The 20,862-nt window shown below is 44.5% G+C and overlaps 1 protein-coding gene across 2 annotated transcripts in view; it reads right to left on the reverse strand.

Moving 5' to 3' along the window:
• Nucleotides 1-599: 599 nt before the first annotated feature.
• Nucleotides 600-20,862, reverse strand: part of LOC120986119 (STE20-like serine/threonine-protein kinase) — a 63,669-nt gene continuing 43,406 nt past the window's right edge. For both annotated transcript variants that reach the window (XM_040414479.1, XM_040414478.1), the window contains exons 14-18: nucleotides 19,453-19,577; nucleotides 16,367-16,552; nucleotides 1,749-1,874; nucleotides 882-995; nucleotides 600-795 (exon numbers count right to left, since the gene is read on the reverse strand). In XM_040414479.1, the coding sequence (XP_040270413.1) occupies nucleotides 691-795; nucleotides 882-995; nucleotides 1,749-1,874; nucleotides 16,367-16,552; nucleotides 19,453-19,577 (656 nt within the window). In that variant the 3' untranslated portion in view covers nucleotides 600-690. The remainder of the gene's footprint in view (nucleotides 796-881; nucleotides 996-1,748; nucleotides 1,875-16,366; nucleotides 16,553-19,452; nucleotides 19,578-20,862) is intronic.

The following is a 20,862-nucleotide window of genomic DNA, read 5'->3' on the forward strand; positions in this document are numbered from 1 at the left end:
TATTAGCTTTCTAAGCATAGAAAACCTCGATTTCCAACATGGTAAGGCTATAGTATGTAATGCATTTGATATGTACATGCTAGGGCACAGCTCTGCCCTCAGCATGCTGATGTTTAGCCCAGTCAATCAAGGGGTGGAGGGAGTATGCAGAGCAGTGGGGTGCACAAGCAGTGCTCCAAGGATTCATTCCCACCCCCTGGTGCTCCAACATGTTCATTTACATATGACTAAAAACACAGATATCTCTGCATCTGTTTAACATACAAACAAAAGAAAGGTATAATTTTAGTCAGCATGATCAACCCTACCAGGCAATTTACCAGGTTTAATAGGGTTGATCATGCTGACAGAGTCTCTTTAAAGCTGCAAGAAGTGGAGGATTTGTCAGATCCCTAATGACTGATGACATACAGTACAAGAATCATCAGCCATATGACTATGAGAAGTAAATGTTTCAGGATCGTTCCATTCCCTGTGTCTGAACTACGGACGGCAGAGACACCTCTGTAAATAATGTATTTATGTGACATTTTAACATTTTTTATTTTTTTCCTCTACATAGTAGAAAAAAAAGAGCAAATAAAACACTTGTCAACTAAAATGCAGTCTTTAATATATGACACCGACAAAACATTTACAAGAGGGAACTGAATGGGATGAGTTTTTCCTCATAGTTTGGGTTCGCTGCTGTCAAGAAGGGGAGAACCAGGAAGTGCACCTGTCCGAGCTTTTGTACTTCTGCTTTCCAGTCCCTGTGATCCGCTGCTGCCTGGAAGCAAATTCTGTGTCGAGGTTCTGAAGGGAACACAACAGCATGTGTCATCAGAAGGACCTATAGAATTTCTGGAACTGTTCGTCAAAAGTTTTATATGACCCTGTACCTCTTTACTAAGACGCAGACGCTCCTGCCACTGCTCTGACTCCATCCTATGTTCGGCATCCAACCGTTGTAATTTTTTTATTTCTTGGTCATGAAGAGTTCTCATTTTCTCTTCCTGTTTGTGGAAGGAACACATATTCATGAATGAGAACAGGTACACTTTATGAACAATATTAGGAACAGCTTAGAGAGCAAACCCTTGCTACAGTGGGATTTATGTAGGGCCTTATAAACATATAATTACAGCTTTCCTGTTAGATGTTGCATGAATAGAAACAAAAATTGTGGCATTTGTTCCTTCAGACGCCGTATTATGAAGAATTTCTCCAAAAGAAGGTTTTCTTCTAGGGGAGAATATTGTTAACATACAGAGCACACAGTCTCCTCCCAAATATGTTTTTAGTAAGTAAATCTTTTTAAAAATAACTATAGTTCATGTTCAGAAGATTTGGGGCTCAGTATGGGTTATGTTTCCTTCTACCCAAATGGATTCCGATGATATGGACATTGGGAGAGATTTATCATCTTCCTACGCCAGAAAAGTGACGTAAATAAGTTGAAACTGTGTGTTTGCAACTTTTTAAATTTGGCTTTCAACAAATTTGCTGCAGGTGCCATTTTTTAAAGCCGCCTTCACCACTTTTCCAAAGGGGCTTGTGGCAAGACAACTCAGAGCTGCTGAAGATTTGTACTTAGGCGCATCCTCCGGCAATGCAGGGGATACCAAGACCGGCACAGATAAATCTCCCCCATTGTGTCAATTCTAGATGCAGCTTCTTACTGTGTAATCATCTGAACATACAGAAGGTTCAGACAAACAAGGAAGCCTTTGAGAGCTTCTGTGAATATAAATCACGTTGTTCTTAACCTGTATCTGCACCAGCTCCCTGCACGTCTCTTCTAGATGTTCCTTGAACTTCTGAAGCTCTTGTTCTTGCTTCTGCTGCAATTTCTGAGACTCTTCCTTTTGTCTGATTGTTTCTTGTTGCAAGAACTAAAAGGAAACATAAATTGGACTTTATGTAGCATGGACTTCATGTACTTGTTAATTTGCTCTCAGGTTTCTACAACAAGGATTGTAGAGAGGAGGTTCCTGCTCTGACCCCCCCCCCCCCCATTCTGATTTAATATAGGCTATGGAGTCTGTAGGCCAAACTTTTGACAACTTTTTCCACACTCCAACTACTTCATAAATGGCTGTATAATAATTAGTAATCATAAATTTACTGTTGAACATCCTAGTTATCACTGTTTTGTAAGAGATAGGACCTGTAGATTGATAGAACAGATCATATATTTGCAGTATGATTACAATTGCTATACTTTCCTAAATTATTATAAAGTTAAATGCGTAAAAGGCTATGGATTTAATAGATAATACAATATTCGTCATATTTCATCACTTTATTTTGGATTCAATACATCTCTACTCTCTGACTCCACAGCCTTGGTTTTAATACATAACCTTGAGGGCTCATGTTCTGCAACAGCTTTCATGTCTTGTTTCTGTGTAGGAGCACAACCATGGAAGCAACAATATGGGTCAAGAGTCACTTTTATTTTTTACTAGCTGAAGGATCCGGCTTCGCTCAGGTATATTTAATCTATTTCATTTAATGTTTGTGTATGTCGTTAAAAGATATCAACACTATCCACTATAACAGTGACATCTACAGCGCCCCATCCCTTTAACAGTTACCTCCACAGCCCTCCACCCCTTAACACTGCCCCCCCACAGTGCCATGTCCCTTAAAATGGGACCTCCACAGCAGCCCATCCCCTTAACTTTGACCTTTACAGCAGCCTGCCCCTTTAACAGTGACTTTCACAGCACACCACCCCTTTGACAGTGACCTCCACAGGGACCCGCCCCCTTAACAGTGGCCTTTACAGCAATCTGCCCCTTAACACTGACCTCCATAGCGGACCATCTCCTTAACTGTGACCTCCACAGCAGCCTGCCCCTAGGGTGGCCATAGGTCCAGTTTTAGGCTGGACAGTCCGGCTTTCAGACTTCCCGTCCTCCGTCTGGCGCAGGGCCTGGAAGGACACAGGGATGTCCTTTTGAACAGCTCAGTCTAAGACAGCAGCACTGTGCTGTCCGAGTGTGAGCTGCAGGGAGAAAGTCACCCTCCCTCCCTCCCATCCCTACAGCTGACAGAAGTTGATTTTTAACCTCATTTTCTCAATCCCTGTCGGCTGAGGAGTGGGAGGGGGCGTGGCCTAATCAGATCAGGGGCGTGGCTTAGTGGGACCTAGAAGTAGATTTTTAACTTCATTTTTGGGAGGGAGGGGGCGTGGCCTAACTGGATTGGGGGCATGTCCTTTTAAACAGCTCAGTCTAAGACAGCAGCACTGTGCTGTCTGAATGTGAGCAGCAGGGAGAAAGTCACCCTCCCTCCCACCCTTGCAGCTGACAGAAGTTGATTTTTAAAGGGAACCTGTCACCGGGATTGTGTGTATAGAGCTGAGGACATGGGTTGCTAGATGGCCACTAGCACATTTGCAATATCCAGTCCCCATAGCTCTGTGTGCTTTTATTGTGGAAAAAAAACAGATTTGATACATATGCAAATTAACATAAAAGAGTCATATCTTACTTGTGTGACCAGAGAAGAGTCATATTTTCAAGCTCTGACTCATCTCAGGTTAATTTGCATATGTATCAAATCGTTTTTTTTACACAATAAAAGCACACAGAGCTATGGGGACTGGATATTGCGGATGTGCTAATGGTCATCTAGCAACCCATGTCCTCAGCTCTATACCCAAAATCCTGGTGACAGGTTCCCTTTAACTTAATTTTTTTCAATCCCTGTCGGCTAATAAGCGGCAGGGGGGAGGGGTGTGTGTGGCCTAGTTGAACCTAGAAGTTGATTTTTAACTTCATTTTTTCAATCCTGTCGTCTGAGGAGTGTGAGGGGGCGTGGCCTAACTGGATCAGGGCGTGGCTTGGTGGGGCATGGGGGCGGGGTTTTAAGTTTGTCTTTTGAGGGTGGATACATTGTGGCAGGGGGCGTGTCTGGGCTCCTTCCTGCAAGAGTGACGCCCCTCTGGGCACCTTAATGGCTCATTTGCATACCAAATAAACTGGATTTTCAGAGGATAAAAACATCTATTGCTGGAACAAAGGCACATCTTGAAATAAGGTACTAAGTGCTATTAAGCCATGGCTTTACTTCAATAGCGATTATCCTGGTGACAGATTTCCTTTAAAGCTCACCTACAGCAGTGAAGAAAAATGGCTGGGTTGTTATGGAAACCTGGAGTAAAACTGTGTATGTGGAGGCTGAAGGACCTGCGATCTTCTATTGGCTGATAAGGGTCATGTGACCAAGCTTCTATTGGCTAATAGTGATGTCGCGAACATAAAATTTTCAGTTTGCGAACGCCGAACGCAAATTTCTGCAAATGTTCGCGAACGGGCGAACCGCCATAGACTTCAATAGGCAGGCGAATTTTAAAACCCACAGGGACTCTTTAGTGTGATGGAAAAGTTGTTTCAAGGGGACTAACACCTGGACTGTGGCATGCCGGAGGGGGATCCATGGCAAAACTCCCATGGAAAATTATGTAGTTGACGCAGAGTTGGATTTTAATCCATAAAGGGCATAAATCACCTAACAATCCAAATTTTTTTTGAACAACGTGGTTTAAAAAACCAAGGTGTGTATACGATCAGGTATGATGTTGTATTGATCAGGTAGTGTAAGGGTTACGCCAGCTTCACAGACATTGACAGACCAAACTCCCCTTTTAATGCACCGCAAACAACCGCAAACAGTCCATTTGCCCAACCGCAAACTCCCCATTTGTTCAAGGTTGGATACCAAGCTAGCCATGTCCCGTTGATGTCATTGAAGGTTTCTTCCTCCACCAAGCCACGTACAACACCAAGGGTCCCCGAAAGGTGAATTGAATTGATTTTTCGAACGGGGAGATGGTTAAAAAAACGCTGGCTCCCTCCCCTTTGTTTGAATCCACGGTTACTGGGTCTGTGCCGTGCAATTTACTGCCCCACCCGATATGAGTGGTATTTTCTGTAGTTCTCTCTTCTCATCAATTTAATCCCTGTTACGTCCCCAATCTGGGGTCAATTTATTAAATAGATTTTTCAAACGGGGAGATGGTTAAAAAAAATGCTGACTCCCTCCCCTTTGTTTGAATACACGCCACGGTCACTGCGTCTGCGCCGTGCAATTTACTGTCCCACCCGATATGAGTGCTATTTTCTGTAGTTCTCTCTTCTCATCAGTTTAATCCCTGTTACGTCCCCAATCTGGGGTCCATTTATTAAATAGATTTTTCAAACGGGGAGATAGTTAAAAAAATGCTGGCTCCCTCCCCTTTGTTTGAATCCACGCCACGGTCACTGCGTCTGCGCCGTGCAATTTACTGTCCCACCCGATATGAGTGCTATTTTCTGTAGTTCTCTCTTCTCATCAGTTTAATCCCTGTTACGTCCCCAATCTGGGGTCCATTTATTAAATTGGGATTAGATCACAGAAAAATATTAAATATAATTTTTATTTATCTGCGAGGTATTTGTGAGTGAGTGACAAGCTGTAACGGTATAAGTGGAGGTCTAGCCACTAGCCAGTGGCCACAATACAGTCTGTGTGGGCCTGACACACACAGGCTTGCAACTGGGATTAGATCACAGAAAAATATTAAATATAATTTTTTTTATCTGCGAGGTATTTTCTGTCACACCCTGTATGAATGGTGTGCACACAGTGCTGTCTGTGACTGAGCCTGCAGCCTCTCACACACGGGCAGGCAACTGCAATATATGTATATATAAAATAAAATAAAAAAAGAAGACTGATGTACCAGCCCTGAAAAGGGCTTTTTGGGGTGCTGTCAGGACGCTGTCCTTACAGCAGATGAGTCTGTGGACACAGAACACTGCCCTAGCTAAAGCTTTCCCTATTAGATCAGCAGCAGCAGCACTGTCCCTCCTCTCACTGAGAATGCAGATTCCGAATGAATCTAAAATGGATGCTGTCCAGGAGGTGGGAGGGTCTGGGAGGAAGGGTCTGCTGCTGATTGGCTGGAATGTGTCTGCTGACTGTGAGGTACAGGGTCAAAGTTTACTCAATGATGATGTATAGGGGGCGGACCGAACATCGCATATGTTCGCCCGCCGTGGCGAACGCGAACAAGCTATGTTCGCCGGGAACTATTCGCCGGCGAACTATTCGGGCCATCTCTATTGGCTAATGAATTTTTTTTGGAATATCTCAGGAACGGTACATCCTAGAGAGCTGAGACCCGGTCTAAAACCTTCCCGGACACCTGATGTACCCGTGTGCCAAATTTCGTGATTGTAAATGCGATGGTGCGGATTCCTTTAGCGGACATAGATACATATATACACTTAGCTTTATATATTAGATTTATATTGAGCCCCTTGCTGTTAGGGTCAGGCAGGACCCCAGGATTGAAGGGTTTGGGATATCGGGAACAGAAGATCGTATTTCCTTATATGCCAATGATGTTTTATTTTACATACAACATCCTAATACTACACTCCTGAGCGTTATTCAAGTTGTTAACTCCTTTGGAGAAGTTTCGGGTCTTGATATTAACTGGTCTAAGACCATTCTTATGTCTTTAGATAGACTAGAACCTTTCACTGAGGAGTTTTCTAGTAATTTGATGATCTCTGATTCATTTGAATACTTGGGTATCATTATTTCTTCTAAGATTGAAGACTTCTTACAGCTTAACTTGATCCCATTGATAACTAAATTGAGATCTCAAATAAAGATATGGGTCTGTGGAGAAAGGGAGGTTTCTGCTTACTTTTACTAATTCGTGCCCTGTTGGGATGTTAAACGTCTATGTGTATTGTAAAAGGTGGGGCATTGTATACGTTGAGTAAGTGATGTCTGTTCCATTGTCTCTCTGTGTGTATTGTCCTGCCTGTGTTGATTATGTTAACCATGGTGTACCATGATTATATCACGGGCCAAGGGGAGGAGTCTATGTGGGTTGTAACCTTGTGTTATGGGTTAATGCATATTTGTTGTGGGTGTCTCCCTTGCATGGGAGGAGGGCATAAAAGGGATGATTCAACTGCTAATAAAACACACTGATTTTACCCCTTCATGGAGTCTCGGCGCATGTTTGGGGGACTGGGATCTTCTATTCGCCTTATTTCGGATTTTCGGCTGTGGGTTCGGGAGTAAGCTGCATAAGGGCTCATCTGTATTATATGGGTTCCTTTACACTGGTGGCAGCAGCGGGATTTCTCCCGAATGGATTTACTTCATTTAACCGAAAAGAAAGTGAATGGCGCATGAATACGAACGGCTGAAACGAACAACACTTAAAGACCTGCTGGAAGCTCGAGGCATAGTGGCAAGCAACAAGCCGAAAGCCACGATAATAGCAGAATTACTGGAGAGCGACCGAAACAGCGAGGTGCCAATGGTGAACACAGAGGAAACAGAGTTTCAGAAAGATGTGAGATGGAGACTCAGTTTGATAGGACCGAATCCTACACCAGAAATTGTGGTACAGATTATGGCACAAGCTTCGGAAGCAGAAAGCCGCCGGGAAGCACGGGAGGCCAGAGAAAGATCACCGCAAATGGATATATTGTCACTACCAGGATCATCTATGGGGCGGTCACGTAAGATAAATTATGCTGCTTTTAAAAGTTTCATAGAAAGTGAAATGGATATTGACAATTATCTGCAGGACTTTGAAAGACAGTGTGTATTAGAAGATGTGGATAACACTAATTGGGCTGCGATATTGAGCAGCAAGCTTTCAGGCAGAGCCGCAGAAGCCTTTAGAGCGGTACCGGATGCAGACATGCAAAATTATGAGAAAGTGAAGGAGATATTGTTGGCCCGTTATGCAGTTACGGTCTCTACGGAAACAGGGCAAAGACTCTTACACGGAGTGGGCATTCCGCATGCACCGCGCTGCCAGTAATTGGATGCAGGGATGCCAGGCGACTACACTGGAGGATGCATTACAGTTAATATTGTTGGAGCAGTTTTTTGACCACACTCCTACAGATACCAGGGATTGGGTCAAGGACAGAAAACCACCGTCAGTAGAAGAAGCCGCACGTTTAGCAGACGAATTTTACGAAAGCAGACGGGCAGATAACAACCGGGGAGCCTCAGGATTTCGACCACAGTATCACACTCCTGCCCCAACACAGCAACCGAAACCAGTACCACCGGTGAGTCAACCTACCGCCACTGGGGTTCATAAAACTGCACTGATGTGTTTTGGGTGTAAGCAAGTGGGACACATTAGACCTAATTGTCCCCACCGTAATAATGATCGATGGGGGTGAGCACCAACCCCTCCAACGAGAGCAGCTGCTCATTGTGTACAAGAGGATTACAACTATTCTACACAAGGGGGGGACCGCAATCCATCTGAGAATTGGTCCATACTACATGAGGTCAATCCAGTGCAAGCAGCAGATGACAACCGGGCACACCATCGACAGACCGTGACCCTTAATGGGCAGGAAGCCAGAGGACTGAGAGACACTGGAGCTACGATCACCCTAGTCCAACCTCACCGTGTTAAGCCGTCCCAACATACCGGGCGATCTGTGGCGGTAAGGGTGGCCGGAGGGGCTATTCACAAGTTACCCACCGCCATGGTACACATTGACTGGGGTACTGGGGCTAAGGCTGTGGAGGTGGGCATCATGCCAGAGCTACCAGCAGAGGTTTTGCTGGGAAATGACTTGGGGTGCTTGACGTCTCAATTTGTACAGCCGACTACAGCAGGAGCACTCCCAGTCTCCACCAGACAACAGGCACGCGCTATGGGTACCTCACACTCCTCGGATGACCAGGTAGGCACTGATAATGCTGCCGTAAATTCTAGTCCTAACATGTATTGGGGCACTCCCACAGACTTTGGGCAAGCACAGAGGGAGGATAGCTCGTTAAGTGGGTACAGGAGGGAGGCGGATAATCCCCAGGGAGACATAGGACATGAGAAGTTCCAATGGGAGAAAGGTTTACTATATCGGTTAACAGAGGGGGCAGGGGGAGGAGCCCGACAGGTAATAAAGAAGCAGTTAGTGGTACCCCGCAAATATAGGGCAGAGCTATTACGGATTAGCCATGACATACCGTTAGCAGGACATTTAGGGATCAAGAAAACCCGGGATAGGTTGACCCAGACATTTTTTTGGCCAGGTGTTACCCGAGATTTGCGAAATTATTGTAGAACCTGCGACGTATGTCAGAAAGTAGGAAAGAGGGGTGACCACCCCAGAGCGAAACTACGCCCACTACCCATAATAGAGGAACCTTTCTTCAGGGTAGCAGTAGATTTGGTAGGACCCCTTAGTAAGCCTAGTCCATCAGGTAAGAAGTATATTCTTACAGTGGTGGACTATGCTACTCGCTACCCGGAAGCTATAGCCCTACCTAATATCACTGCTGAAACCGTAGCTGAAGCTCTCATCCAGGTATTCACTAGAGTGGGGTTCCCTAGGGAAATAGTATCTGACCAAGGGACCCAATTCACGGCGGTAGTTACTCAGCAGCTCTGGCAGAGCTGCGGAGTAAAACCCATACTAAGTTCTCCATATCATCCCCAAATGAACGGACTCTGCGAACGCTTTAACTCTGAAACAGATGCTAATCACGTTCGCAGAGACCTGTCGGAACTGGGAAAAATTCCTTCCCCACCTACTGTTCGTCTACCGGGAAGTACCCCAGGCATCCACCGGATTCTCTCCTTTCGAACTATTATATGGAAGGAGAGTCCGAGGACCTCTGGACCTGGTCCGCGAACACTGGGAAGGGGATATGGGGGAATCAGGCACGCCTATAGTACCATTTGTTTTGGAGTTGAGAGACCGACTGCAGGCCCTTACTCAATCGGTAAGAGAAAACCTGCAGGCGGCTCAACAGCGACAAAAACACTGGTACGATAGGGGAGCTAGAGATCGTATCCTAGAGATAGATCAAAAAGTGCTAGTCCTCAAACCGACAAAAACCGATAAGTTGCAGGCCTCTTGGCAAGGGCCCTACAAAGTATTAGCCGTGGTCAGCGATACCACGTACATAGTAACAGATTGTAACAATGAAAGGATTCGCAGGTCATTTCATGTCAATATGTTAAAACCCTACTTAGAGAGACCAGAGGAGGTCTCTGCTGTATGCGCTCCGGCGTTTGAGGATAGTGAGGGTATACCCTTACCCAATTTGCTCCACAAAGAACCCATGGGGGTGGAGCAGGTTGGATTAGGGCCAGAGCTAAAGCCAGAGGAAAGGGCACAGGCTACCCAGCTATTGCAGGAATTTCGAGATATGTTCTCTACTCTTCCAGGCTACACCACCCTGGCTGTACACCGGGTAGAGACCCCATGTCAGGTCCCTTTGAAACAGCAACCGTACAGAATTCCTGAGGCAGTTAGAGATAGCATGTTCAAGGAAATACAGGAGATGCTAGACCTAAGGGTTATAGAACCCTCTCAGAGCCCCTGGGCCTCCCCAGTGGTGTTAGTACCAAAGAAAGACGGTACCACGCGGTTTTGCGTGGATTACCGCAGGCTTAATGACCGAACAGTTACGGATGCCTACCCCATGCCCAGGGTAGATGAACTATTAGACCGTATGGCAGGAGGGAATTACTTGACCACTATTGACTTGTGCAAAGGTTATTGGCAAATCCCCTTGGAACCTGATGCTATTCCTAAGTCGGCATTCGTCACCCCATTTGGCTTGTACCAATTTAAGGTCATGCCATTTGGGATGAGGAATGCCCCCGCCACTTTTCAAAGGATGGCAGACCGGCTCCTAGAGGGATTTCAGGGCTTCGCCTGTGCTTATTTAGATGACATAGCCATCTACAGCAGCACTTGGAAGGCCCACCTGGAGCACATTTCGGTAGTACTCAAGAGAATTCAAGAGGCCGGATTAACCTTGAAACCAGAAAAGTGTCATGTGGGCATGGCGGAGGTCCAATACCTAGGCCATAGGGTAGGGTCAGGCAAGCAGAGGCCTGAACCCGCTAAAATTGAGGCTATCACTCAGTGGCCTCAACCCCGCACCAAGACTCAGGTTATGGCTTTCTTAGGGACCGCTGGCTATTATATGAAATTTGTGTCAGATTATAGCACCATAGCCAAACCCCTGACCGACCTTACCAAAAAGTCCTTACCTAGGTAGGTAGTATGGTCTCCAGAGTGTGAGGAAGCTTTCCAGAAACTCAAGCTTGCTTTAAGTAAAACCCCTGTATTGGCGGCACCGGATCACGCTAAAAGATTTCTCGTTCACACAGATGCCTCAATGTTTGGACTGGGAGCCGTGCTAAGCCAAGTGGGGGATGATGGACTGGAGCATCCGGTGGCATATCTGAGCAGAAAACTTATACCCAGAGAGGTCAGTTATGCCACCGTTGAGAAGGAATGTTTAGCAATGGTCTGGGCCCTCAAGAAATTACAGCCTTATTTATACGGACGATCTTTCACTGTTATGACGGATCATAACCCCCTCATCTGGCTCAACAGGGTGGCCGGAGATAACCCCAGACTGCTTAGGTGGAGCTTGGCACTGCAACCCTATAATTTTACAATGCAGTACCGGCCAGGGAAGCAGAATGCCAATGCAGATGGGCTATCTCGGCAAACAGAACTGGAAAAACTATGTTTAACACCGGACATCCCCAAGCCAACCCGTTAGGGTCTAGGCGGGTATGCCGTCCCATGGAACTAAGGGGGAGCTATGTGGAGAAAGGGAGGTTTCTGCTTACTTTTACTAATTCGTGCCCTGTTGAGATGTTAAACGTCTATGTGTATTGTAAAAGGTGGGGCATTGTATACGTTGAGTAAGTGATGTCTGTTCCATTGTCTCTCTGTGTGTATTGTCCTGCCTGTGTTGATTATGTTAACCATGGTGTACCATGATTATATCACGGGCCAAGGGGAGGAGTCTATGTGGGTTGTAACCTTGTGTTATGGGTTAATGCATATTTGTTGTGGGTGTCTCCCTTGCATGGGAGGAGGGCATAAAAGGGATGATTCAACTGCTAATAAAACACACTGATTTTACCCCTTCATGGAGTCTCGGCGCATGTTTGGGGGACTGGGATCTTCTATTCGCCTTATTTCGGATTTTCGGCTGTGGGTTCGGGAGTAAGCTGCATAAGGGCTCATCTGTATTATATGGGCTCCTTTACAGGGTCCGACTCCCGCTATCTAGAGCCGATAGAATATCCCTGGTGAAGATGGTGATTTTGCCCCGACTACTGTATATCCTCAGGAACTCTCCTGTATGGACTGAAGATACGTTTTTAAAACTGATTGAGAGAATCATTAATGACTTACTTTGGGGGAGGAAGCGAGTAAGGCTTAAACTGGAGTATTTTTATAAGCCGATGGAACAGGAAGGATAAAATCTTTCCTGTTTCAAGGGCTATTTTATAGCATCACAGTTATGGCTGTATTATGAATGGTAGAAAAGCCCACTTTGTACAACCTTTGGTGAATATTTCTTCACATGATAATATCTTTACTTTATTGGAATCTGGTCAATTAATCAATCCCCAACAGGACTATAGAGTTGCTGTGAAGCTACTTATCAAGTCCTGGAGTACTATTAGAGATTGGCTGGGAATAAAGGGGTCCCTTTTTTGCACTCCCCTTTGTCATAATTATTATTTACAGGCCTTAGATTAATTGGTTGGGGATCAGTATTGGCAAAAGAATAATATTTATTATCTTGAACAAGTGGTTGGGAATGGTCATATTTTTTTGTTTTCGGAGTTAGCACAAAGAGAAAATACATCCAATTTATCTTGGTTTCGGTACTTTCAGTTACGTTCGGCACTTTCTAGTATAAAAGAAAAATCGCTTTTTGATATAGACACTTCCACGTTTTTGCATGATTTGATAGTAAAGCCAGCTCGGAGGGTTATGATTTCTCAATGTTATAAATATCTGCTTAAAGCACGATTTATTAACATATATTCCACTGGGCAAAAGGCCTGGAGAAGGGATTGCCCAACGATTTAATTGGATTATTAGGATAATATATTGGTGAATGTGGGATTAGTTTCTCATCATTTTAATCACATATTGGTTCAATTTAATATTTTACACAGAATTTATATCACACCTTTATGGCTTAATAAACGGGGTTTGAGAAACACTTCTAACTGTTCATGGTGTGATTCACCTGAGGCCGATCATTTACATATGTCCAGAACTAAAAGAATATGGGGGGGGGGGGGGCAATCCATAATTATACTACCTAAAAATTGAAAGTGGCGATTCCATTTACGATGGAGTCTTGGATTTTGAGTGATCTTTCCAAGGTTGGGTGTCATAAATATAAAAGGATTCTTTTGGTTAAAATAATGTTTTTGGCAAGGCTCTTGATTGCACGGGCTTGGTTCTCATCTAAGACTCCAAGTATAAATACATGGTTAAAGCTCGTTAACAAGATTAAAAGGTTTTAAAATATTTTATATAAACAATGAAATTCTGAGGATAAATGGTTCAAAGTATGGGGAGAATGGAATTTTTTATTTTTCCTGCCTCAAACTCACTATCCCCGTTCCATTTTTTGATGGTGGGGATGGGAGACGCATTGCAAAGGGGTGGGAGTCTGGGAGGGAATTGGGGGGGGGGAAGGTTGAAGAAAATGAAAATAATAACTTTCATGTTTTATTGTGTTTGGAAATATTATTGTTTAAAATTAAAAATAAAATTTGTTAAAAAGTCACATTTGGAGGGATTTCTATCAAGGGGACCCAACTCCCTTTCTGTAGGGCTGATGAAGTGCTGTCCATGTCATCCCCGTAGGCGTGAATGGATTTCTTAATCTCCAATCATGTGGGGCCCCAGCAGCCAAACCTCCTGAGAATCATTACTTGTCACCTATCTAAAATTAATTTTACATAATTTTATATGCAAAAAGCCTTTAAGACATGATTTTTTGAGTGTTGGAGGAAGCCAAACAAACAAACTTGGGGGAGAACATACACATTCCATACATGTATAAGAGACTGTACGCACAAAAATGCTGAAATAGTGGGCATTTGGTCTTCACTTGTAAATCTGATTATAAATAATATACGGGCAGACAGGCTGGGAGTGACTCAGTAAGGTCCTGACTCCTGGTAGGTTGTCCCAGGTATCTGGAGCCATGCTGACTGCAGTGCACCTGACAGCTCCTGGAGGGTGTGTATGGGAGGATCCATAGAGCGAACATGACGATTGAGGTGGTCCCACAGGTGCTCAATTGGGTTCAAGGCTGGGGAATTATGGGGCCAGGGTAGTATTTGGAAGTCTTGTTCATGCTCTTCCAACCAATGTTGGGCATTTCTAGCTGCGTGACATGTCGCATTGGAAAATCCCATTCACCCCAAGGAAGACAATCAGCATGTATATGTGTACGTGATCTGCAAGGATGGATCATATCCAAATCGGTTAACAGTGGACCCAGAGAATGCCATGAAAATATTTACCCAGACCATAACGCTGCCCCACCACCAGATTTTGTTTTTCCAGCAATGATTGCAGTACTCATTGGAGAAGGAAATCCAATCAGCGGAGGTTCAATTCCGATACTTCAGCAAAAATTGAAGCCTTTTTTGCTGATGCCACTTCGTTAGCAGAGGTGTAGTGACCATCCGTCTGCTTCAGAGCCCTTATACACAGTACGGTTTACTGAAATGTTGTTTTTGACACACAAGTCAGTGTCTAGTAGCCCCCTGTATCCTTCTCCCATGCCTTGTAGATTTTAAGCCCTTGTGGTCAGGGTCCTCTCTCCTGTACCAGTTTGGAACTCCCTCGCACATCTTTGCACCCAACGTTCATCTCTCACAACAATGTCATGTGGTGCTCCACAGTTTCCACGTCTCTTATTTGCAGTGGTGCCATTTGTCCACACACAATACACTTTTACCACAACAGCATGCGAACAGTTCACAAACTGCGCAATTTCCGAAATACCACTTTCCATGGCCTGAAAGCCAATAATCATCACGTTTTTGCAACTCATCCCTTTTTACTCAAGGGATATGTGTGCAGACAGCCTATCACATACCTTGCCGATGTCAAAAGTAGAAAGTGGCTCAACTGCAGATATACAGTACATAGTGTGAGGCAGTGACAGGCCTCATATATGAGGGGAGGTATGTGTCTCAGAGAATGGTGCAGGAAACCTATTAGAGGGGATGCATATCATGGTTTTCTGTTCCATCTGAGACGTGTCACCAAGGTGCCCGGCCTTGGTGGAGTAAAAGCCATTAGCTTGTGCATCCGCTAGGATAGATAGCGGACGCTCTTATTAACTAGTATAGCTGGTTTCAGCTAATTCAGGCCTGGCTTTTACTGGGAGTAAGCAAAGAGCTGAGTGGGTGCTTATTCCCCACAATCCACTCCGGGTTTCCCACGTGGCCCATGTCCACGGTTGTGTTTAAAAGTCAGCAGCATGACGCAGGGTGTGTCTGTATGAGTGAGAGGCTACAGATCACAGAACACAAGGCGTGTGTGAAGCAACACTGGCCTGTGGACGGATCTAGAGGAGACCCGAGCCTGCATTACTTTATTCGCTTGTTATGGACTGACTATCTGACCCGGCTGCGATCTGGCTGCACTGAACTGTAAGTTGGCTGGAACTATCAATAAACCGTATCGAAGTGACTTTGTTGTGTCCCTGCCTTTCTTCAACACTGGTCGTAGGAGCTGACGGCTCTACAATAGTTACTGTACTAACATAATCTATATTTTTCAGAAGGCCCAGCTCCCAAGATCTTCATATAAGAACACAATAATTCACATTTGCAACTAACTTCATGCACCTTTTCATTGTTATTTTAAGTAAATAATTGCATTCAGACTTGTATTTGCCACTATAAATATGGAAGAACATCATAGCAGATAGTGCCCTCCCTAATGGAGCAATGCTCATGTAGAACAGACAGGTAAAAATGATCCCTGCAGAGGGAAATCCACTGAAAATGCTTCATGCAGGTGACACCATGGACAAGCAAACTGTGTCACGTGCCACTTGGGGTTCATGTCACCGCTGCAGCCAGTCATGGGCTGCAGTGGCACACCTGACCCCCATCCATTTCAGAAGTTGACAAGCAGGAACCAGATGAAGGTGGATCAAAGGAGTCGGAACTGAGCCACGGGGAGCAAGTAAATATGTTTCCCTCCACAGGTCTGGTGGGGAGGAGGTCTGCCCAAAAGTGTTTAAAAAGCTGTACAACAACGTTAAGTACATGCACACAATGACTTCCTTGTTATAGGTTTCTGGGAAAGGGCAACCTTATGTCTCTCACTTGGGCTGCCATCACAGTTTTCCAAAATCCTGAACAGCAAACATATGTAGCGGAATGAGAGTGAGCAATATTTCACTGTGTATCCAAGCAAGCTTACCATATGGGATTCTGGGAAAGAAGGATGACCGCCCCCGAGGAACTCACCCAGCTTTACTATAGATATGGCTAGAAGCATAATGCTGCACTATTCACCTGCTTGTTCCGTTCTTTCTGTACTGAAGCGCTCATCCCTTGGTTTTTCATTCGCTCTTTAAACACTGCCTGGCGATTTCTAGCTTCCGTACGCTGGGATTTTTGACTCCGGACTTTCTCTTGCAACTGCTGACTCTTCAGCTCATCCAATAAAATTCCCTGATAATGTTTGAGCCTCTCCATCTCCTGGGGTGGATGCAAATAGTTATTATTCTGGACTCTATATAAATCTTAGTTTATGAGCAACTCTGTAAAAACATTGATTTGTCATATTAATCCCTTTACAATGATATTTATGCTTTGCATTTAGATGAGTGAGAGCTCTCTTCCAGTTCAAGAGCCATGTGGATACTTTTATTGTAAGATACATTGCAAGTTATATGTACTAGATAAGTGGAATCGAGGCATTGACTCAAGGGTTTATTCTGATTGGCATCACTCAAATTTTTCTACCTACCAGCAAGATGAGGAAATTGTCTCATTGGGTTTTACCTTCCACTTAATTTTTCCACCTATGGGTAACATGAGGAAATTGTCTCATTTGGTTTTACCTTCCACTGGATCAACACTAGGATTTTAGGTTAGACTTAAAGGGGTTTGTCCACCCTGGGGACCTTTTCTACATCAGGAACTGCAATGGGAATCATATTTACCTGATCTCCACCGCTGGATTCTGGCTCCATTGCTACCACTCGAGCTCTGCAGATCCCTCATCTCCTCACATCGACATCTGGTTTGCCACAGGTCATGTGACCACTGCAGTCAATGACTGGTTGAAGCAGCCACGTGACACCCATGCCTCATGTCACCGACTCATGTGACGCATGGGAGACACGTCACCACTGCAGCCAGTCATTGGCTACAGTAGCCACTACAACCAAATGTCAAACCGTATGCTGACAGGGAGACCAGGGATCTGCAGAGACGGCGGGGCAGGGACGGAGCTCCAGTGACCAGGACCAGGTAACTATAAATACTACCACAGTTTTTCCCAGGCTGGGAAAGTTATAGAAAAGGCCCCCAGGGATGAACAACCCCTTTAATGTCCTTTTTTGTGTGTCTTTTTTCAACCTTATCAACTATGTAACTTTGTGACAAGCAAATAAAAAAATGTAAGGTTGTGTTCACAAGGTGGAAATATTCAACAGAAAATCTGATGTATATTTGCTGTGGAATCCATGGCACAAATCGGACGCTGACCCTCTGCTGCTGTTTTGCACATTGCATTGAGCAGATCCACCCATTAATTCAGCCCCAATGGGGCTAATCCGTGTGCAGACACCCGCCACAGCTTCTGCGCCAAGAACAGCATGCTCATTCTTTTATCCTCTGCGATGTGGATTACAAATCAGCACATAGAAAAAATGCATATGCAGAAAATCCATATGAACTACAGCGTGGTGTCCCATTTATATCAATGAACAGTTATTTTAGATGGTTTTTTTTTACATGGATTTTGCTACAGGAAACATGCCAAAATCTGGGCCAAAAAATGCTATGAGAACATAACCTATGTTTCTGGGGGCTACCCTCTTGATGTTGTCTACAGGTGACATTTACAACGTTTAATGCTTGTTGGAAAAGGGGAAAGGGGGTGTTTCTGCAACGGTTGCGTATTAGGTAAATGCTGGTAAGCTTATTGCCCTACAGCCAGAGACCGGTTGGGAGGGAGAGGGGTGGCAATTGTTGATCTCCTTGGACAAATGTAGAAGATTTACAAAATATAGAGGCACATTTATTAAGACCAGCGTTTTAGACGCCGGTCTTAATAAACCCCTAAGCTGGCGGTGGTTCCGCCGAAGTTATGAAGAGGCGCCAGCCCACTTTTTTAGACCTGGCATGAGTGGGGAGAAGTCGCAGATTGCGGCGCAAAAGAACCTTTGCGCCGCAATCTGTGCCAGAAATACGCCTAATTTAGGTGTATTTCTGTTTAATAAATGGCCCCCTTAGCTCTGTGGGAGGATGGCGCAGACACAGAAGCTGTGACCACCCCATCAGTAGCTGTTGTGTGCTGTAAAGTACAGCTGACATCCTGCTGTAATGGCTACAATAAGAGAGAACCCAGTTTAACGCCTTATAGACCAACAGTGCCCCTGGATTGCAAGGGGGGGTATGGGGGGGGGGGGGGGCTAACATACAGTACTATATGTTTTTATTATGCTCCAGGTCACTTTATCATTATATTAAGAATCAAAAGATAGTGGCCCAGATTTACAAATGTGTTAGCGCAATTTGGCACAGCTAGGGTTTTTTCAAATTTTTTCTGAATCATTCAAAATAGGATAGGGATTAGCAGAAAGGGAGCAGGGCTTAATTGGGAAATGGACGTGGCCTAAATTGTGCCATTTTGCCCCAAACTTGAACCACAATTCTGACATAAAATTCTGTTGCAAGTAAGCCAACCAGTAGTTGGTATAGAGTTAGAGAAAAGTGTCTGTCCCTGCCCCAGATTTATCATCCAGCCTGAGCCCCTTGAGCAATTTGCGGACCACACATGGCCACCGCTACCATAGAAAATGCCTATTCTTGTCCGCAATTGCGGACAAGTATAGGACCCGCTCTATCTTTTTTGACGGGCCGTGGAACGGAACTACCGATGCGGACAGTGTCCGCATCTTTTGAAGCCCCATTGAAATGAATGGGTCTGCACCCGTTCCGCAAAATTGCAGAACGGAGGCAGACTTATTCATACGGTCGTGTGAACGTAGCTTAACATTGTACAATCTATAGGATTACAAAATCTGCCCCATTATGTTTAAGCCCCCAAATGGAGCATAAAAACCCATATAAATAATAAAATGTTTTTTCGAAATAAATGTCCAAAGGAATTAGAACAAACACCTTTCCCATAAAACTAGCTTTCATTAGGCAAAAACACAATAAACAGAAAAAACTCTGGTAACACGTCTTACGTTTTGGAATTTTAAAACGATTAACTCGAGTCCCTGTGCACCCCATTTTGTTATTAGAAGACTGCACATTGCTCATGCAAGCCTGACATCAAGACAACATAATTATCTAGGACATAATCATCTAAAGTAGCAGCAGTCATTTCTATCAGCTCATGAGCAATTTAGATTTTTTACCTTCTCATGCCTTTTGCGCAGCTGATGCTTCTGGAGGGCGTATTGTTCAGTCACCTGATGTCGGAAAAGTTGATATTTCTCCTGTAGATGTCGCTCTTCTAATCTGAGAATCACAGATTCACGAGCTGCAAAAAGAGCACCTTTTATGATAGATGCAACATATAAGGTTAAATAAAAAGAGGAGTATGTGTGCTAAAACATTGCAACTTAAACTGTCAGATGGTTAATGGGCCACCTTGGGATCTCCAGCTATGTATAAAGATGGTGATTGGTTAGATGCTCAAACTTGTATTGACTCCGGTAAGCCTATATGGACATAGGCATCTCAATGAGCACTGAGCCCACTAGCCAAAACCATTTCTTGAAATCAGCTATTAAAGACCAATATACAGTAAACAATTGAGTCCCATTATTATGGCCACCAGTTGATATCCAGAGTAACCTCTGTGTGCAGCCGGGACAGCAGCTAGACAGGAGTGACTCAATAAGGTCCTGGTAGGTTGTCACAGGTATCTGGAGCCATGCTGACTGCAGGGAGTGCGGGAGGGGATCCACAGAGTGAACACAATGATCAAGGTGGTAATTACAGGGCCAGGGTAATACTTGGAAGTCTTGGTCATGCTCTTCCAACCAATGTTGGACAGTTCTAGCCATTCAACGTTGCATTGTCTTAGTGGAAGATCTCATCCATCCCAGGGTAGACAATCAGCATGTATGGGTGCACATAGATGAGTAGTTGCAGAGAATGCCACCATCAGCTTGTGTTCTTCCAGCACTGGTTGAAGGGTGTTTATTCTGTGATGTTTCTTGCCTGACTCATAAATGTCCATCCATTCAATGAAGCAGAAAATGTGACTCATTGGAAAAGGCAACCCAATACTGTCGCGGAAATTGAAGACTTTTCTCCCCAAGCAACTTCATTATCAGAGGTGCAGTGGCCATCCATCTGCTTTGGAGGCCCATATGTGGTAGGGTTCACTGAACTGTTGTTTTAGACACACGTCTGTAGCCCTCTAGTTCATTTTGGTGGTGAGCTGCTCCACTGTAGCGTGTCGGTCCACCCTCGGTCAAATTGATAGCCAATGTTCACCTCTCACATCAATGGTACGTTGTGCTCCATAGTTTGGTGCCATATGTTCACTCACGATACACTTTCACTAAAGCAGCACACAAACAGTTTACAAATTCTACAGTTTCAGAAATACTGTCACCCTTGGTCCAAAAGCCAATAATCATCCTTTTTACAACTCTGAAAAAGGGCCCCATTTACCCATGACAGCACCGAGAGATACATGTGCAGACAGCCTATCACACACAAGCCGACTCACCACACGTGACTTCCTTCATGAGCTACGCAGTGCCAACTTCGAAAGTAGGAAGTGGTCATAATAATGTCAATCGACTGTGTAT

This window comes from Bufo bufo, chromosome 1 (genome assembly GCF_905171765.1).
Source record: "Bufo bufo chromosome 1, aBufBuf1.1, whole genome shotgun sequence".
NCBI classification, from domain to species: Eukaryota; Metazoa; Chordata; class Amphibia; order Anura; family Bufonidae; genus Bufo; species Bufo bufo.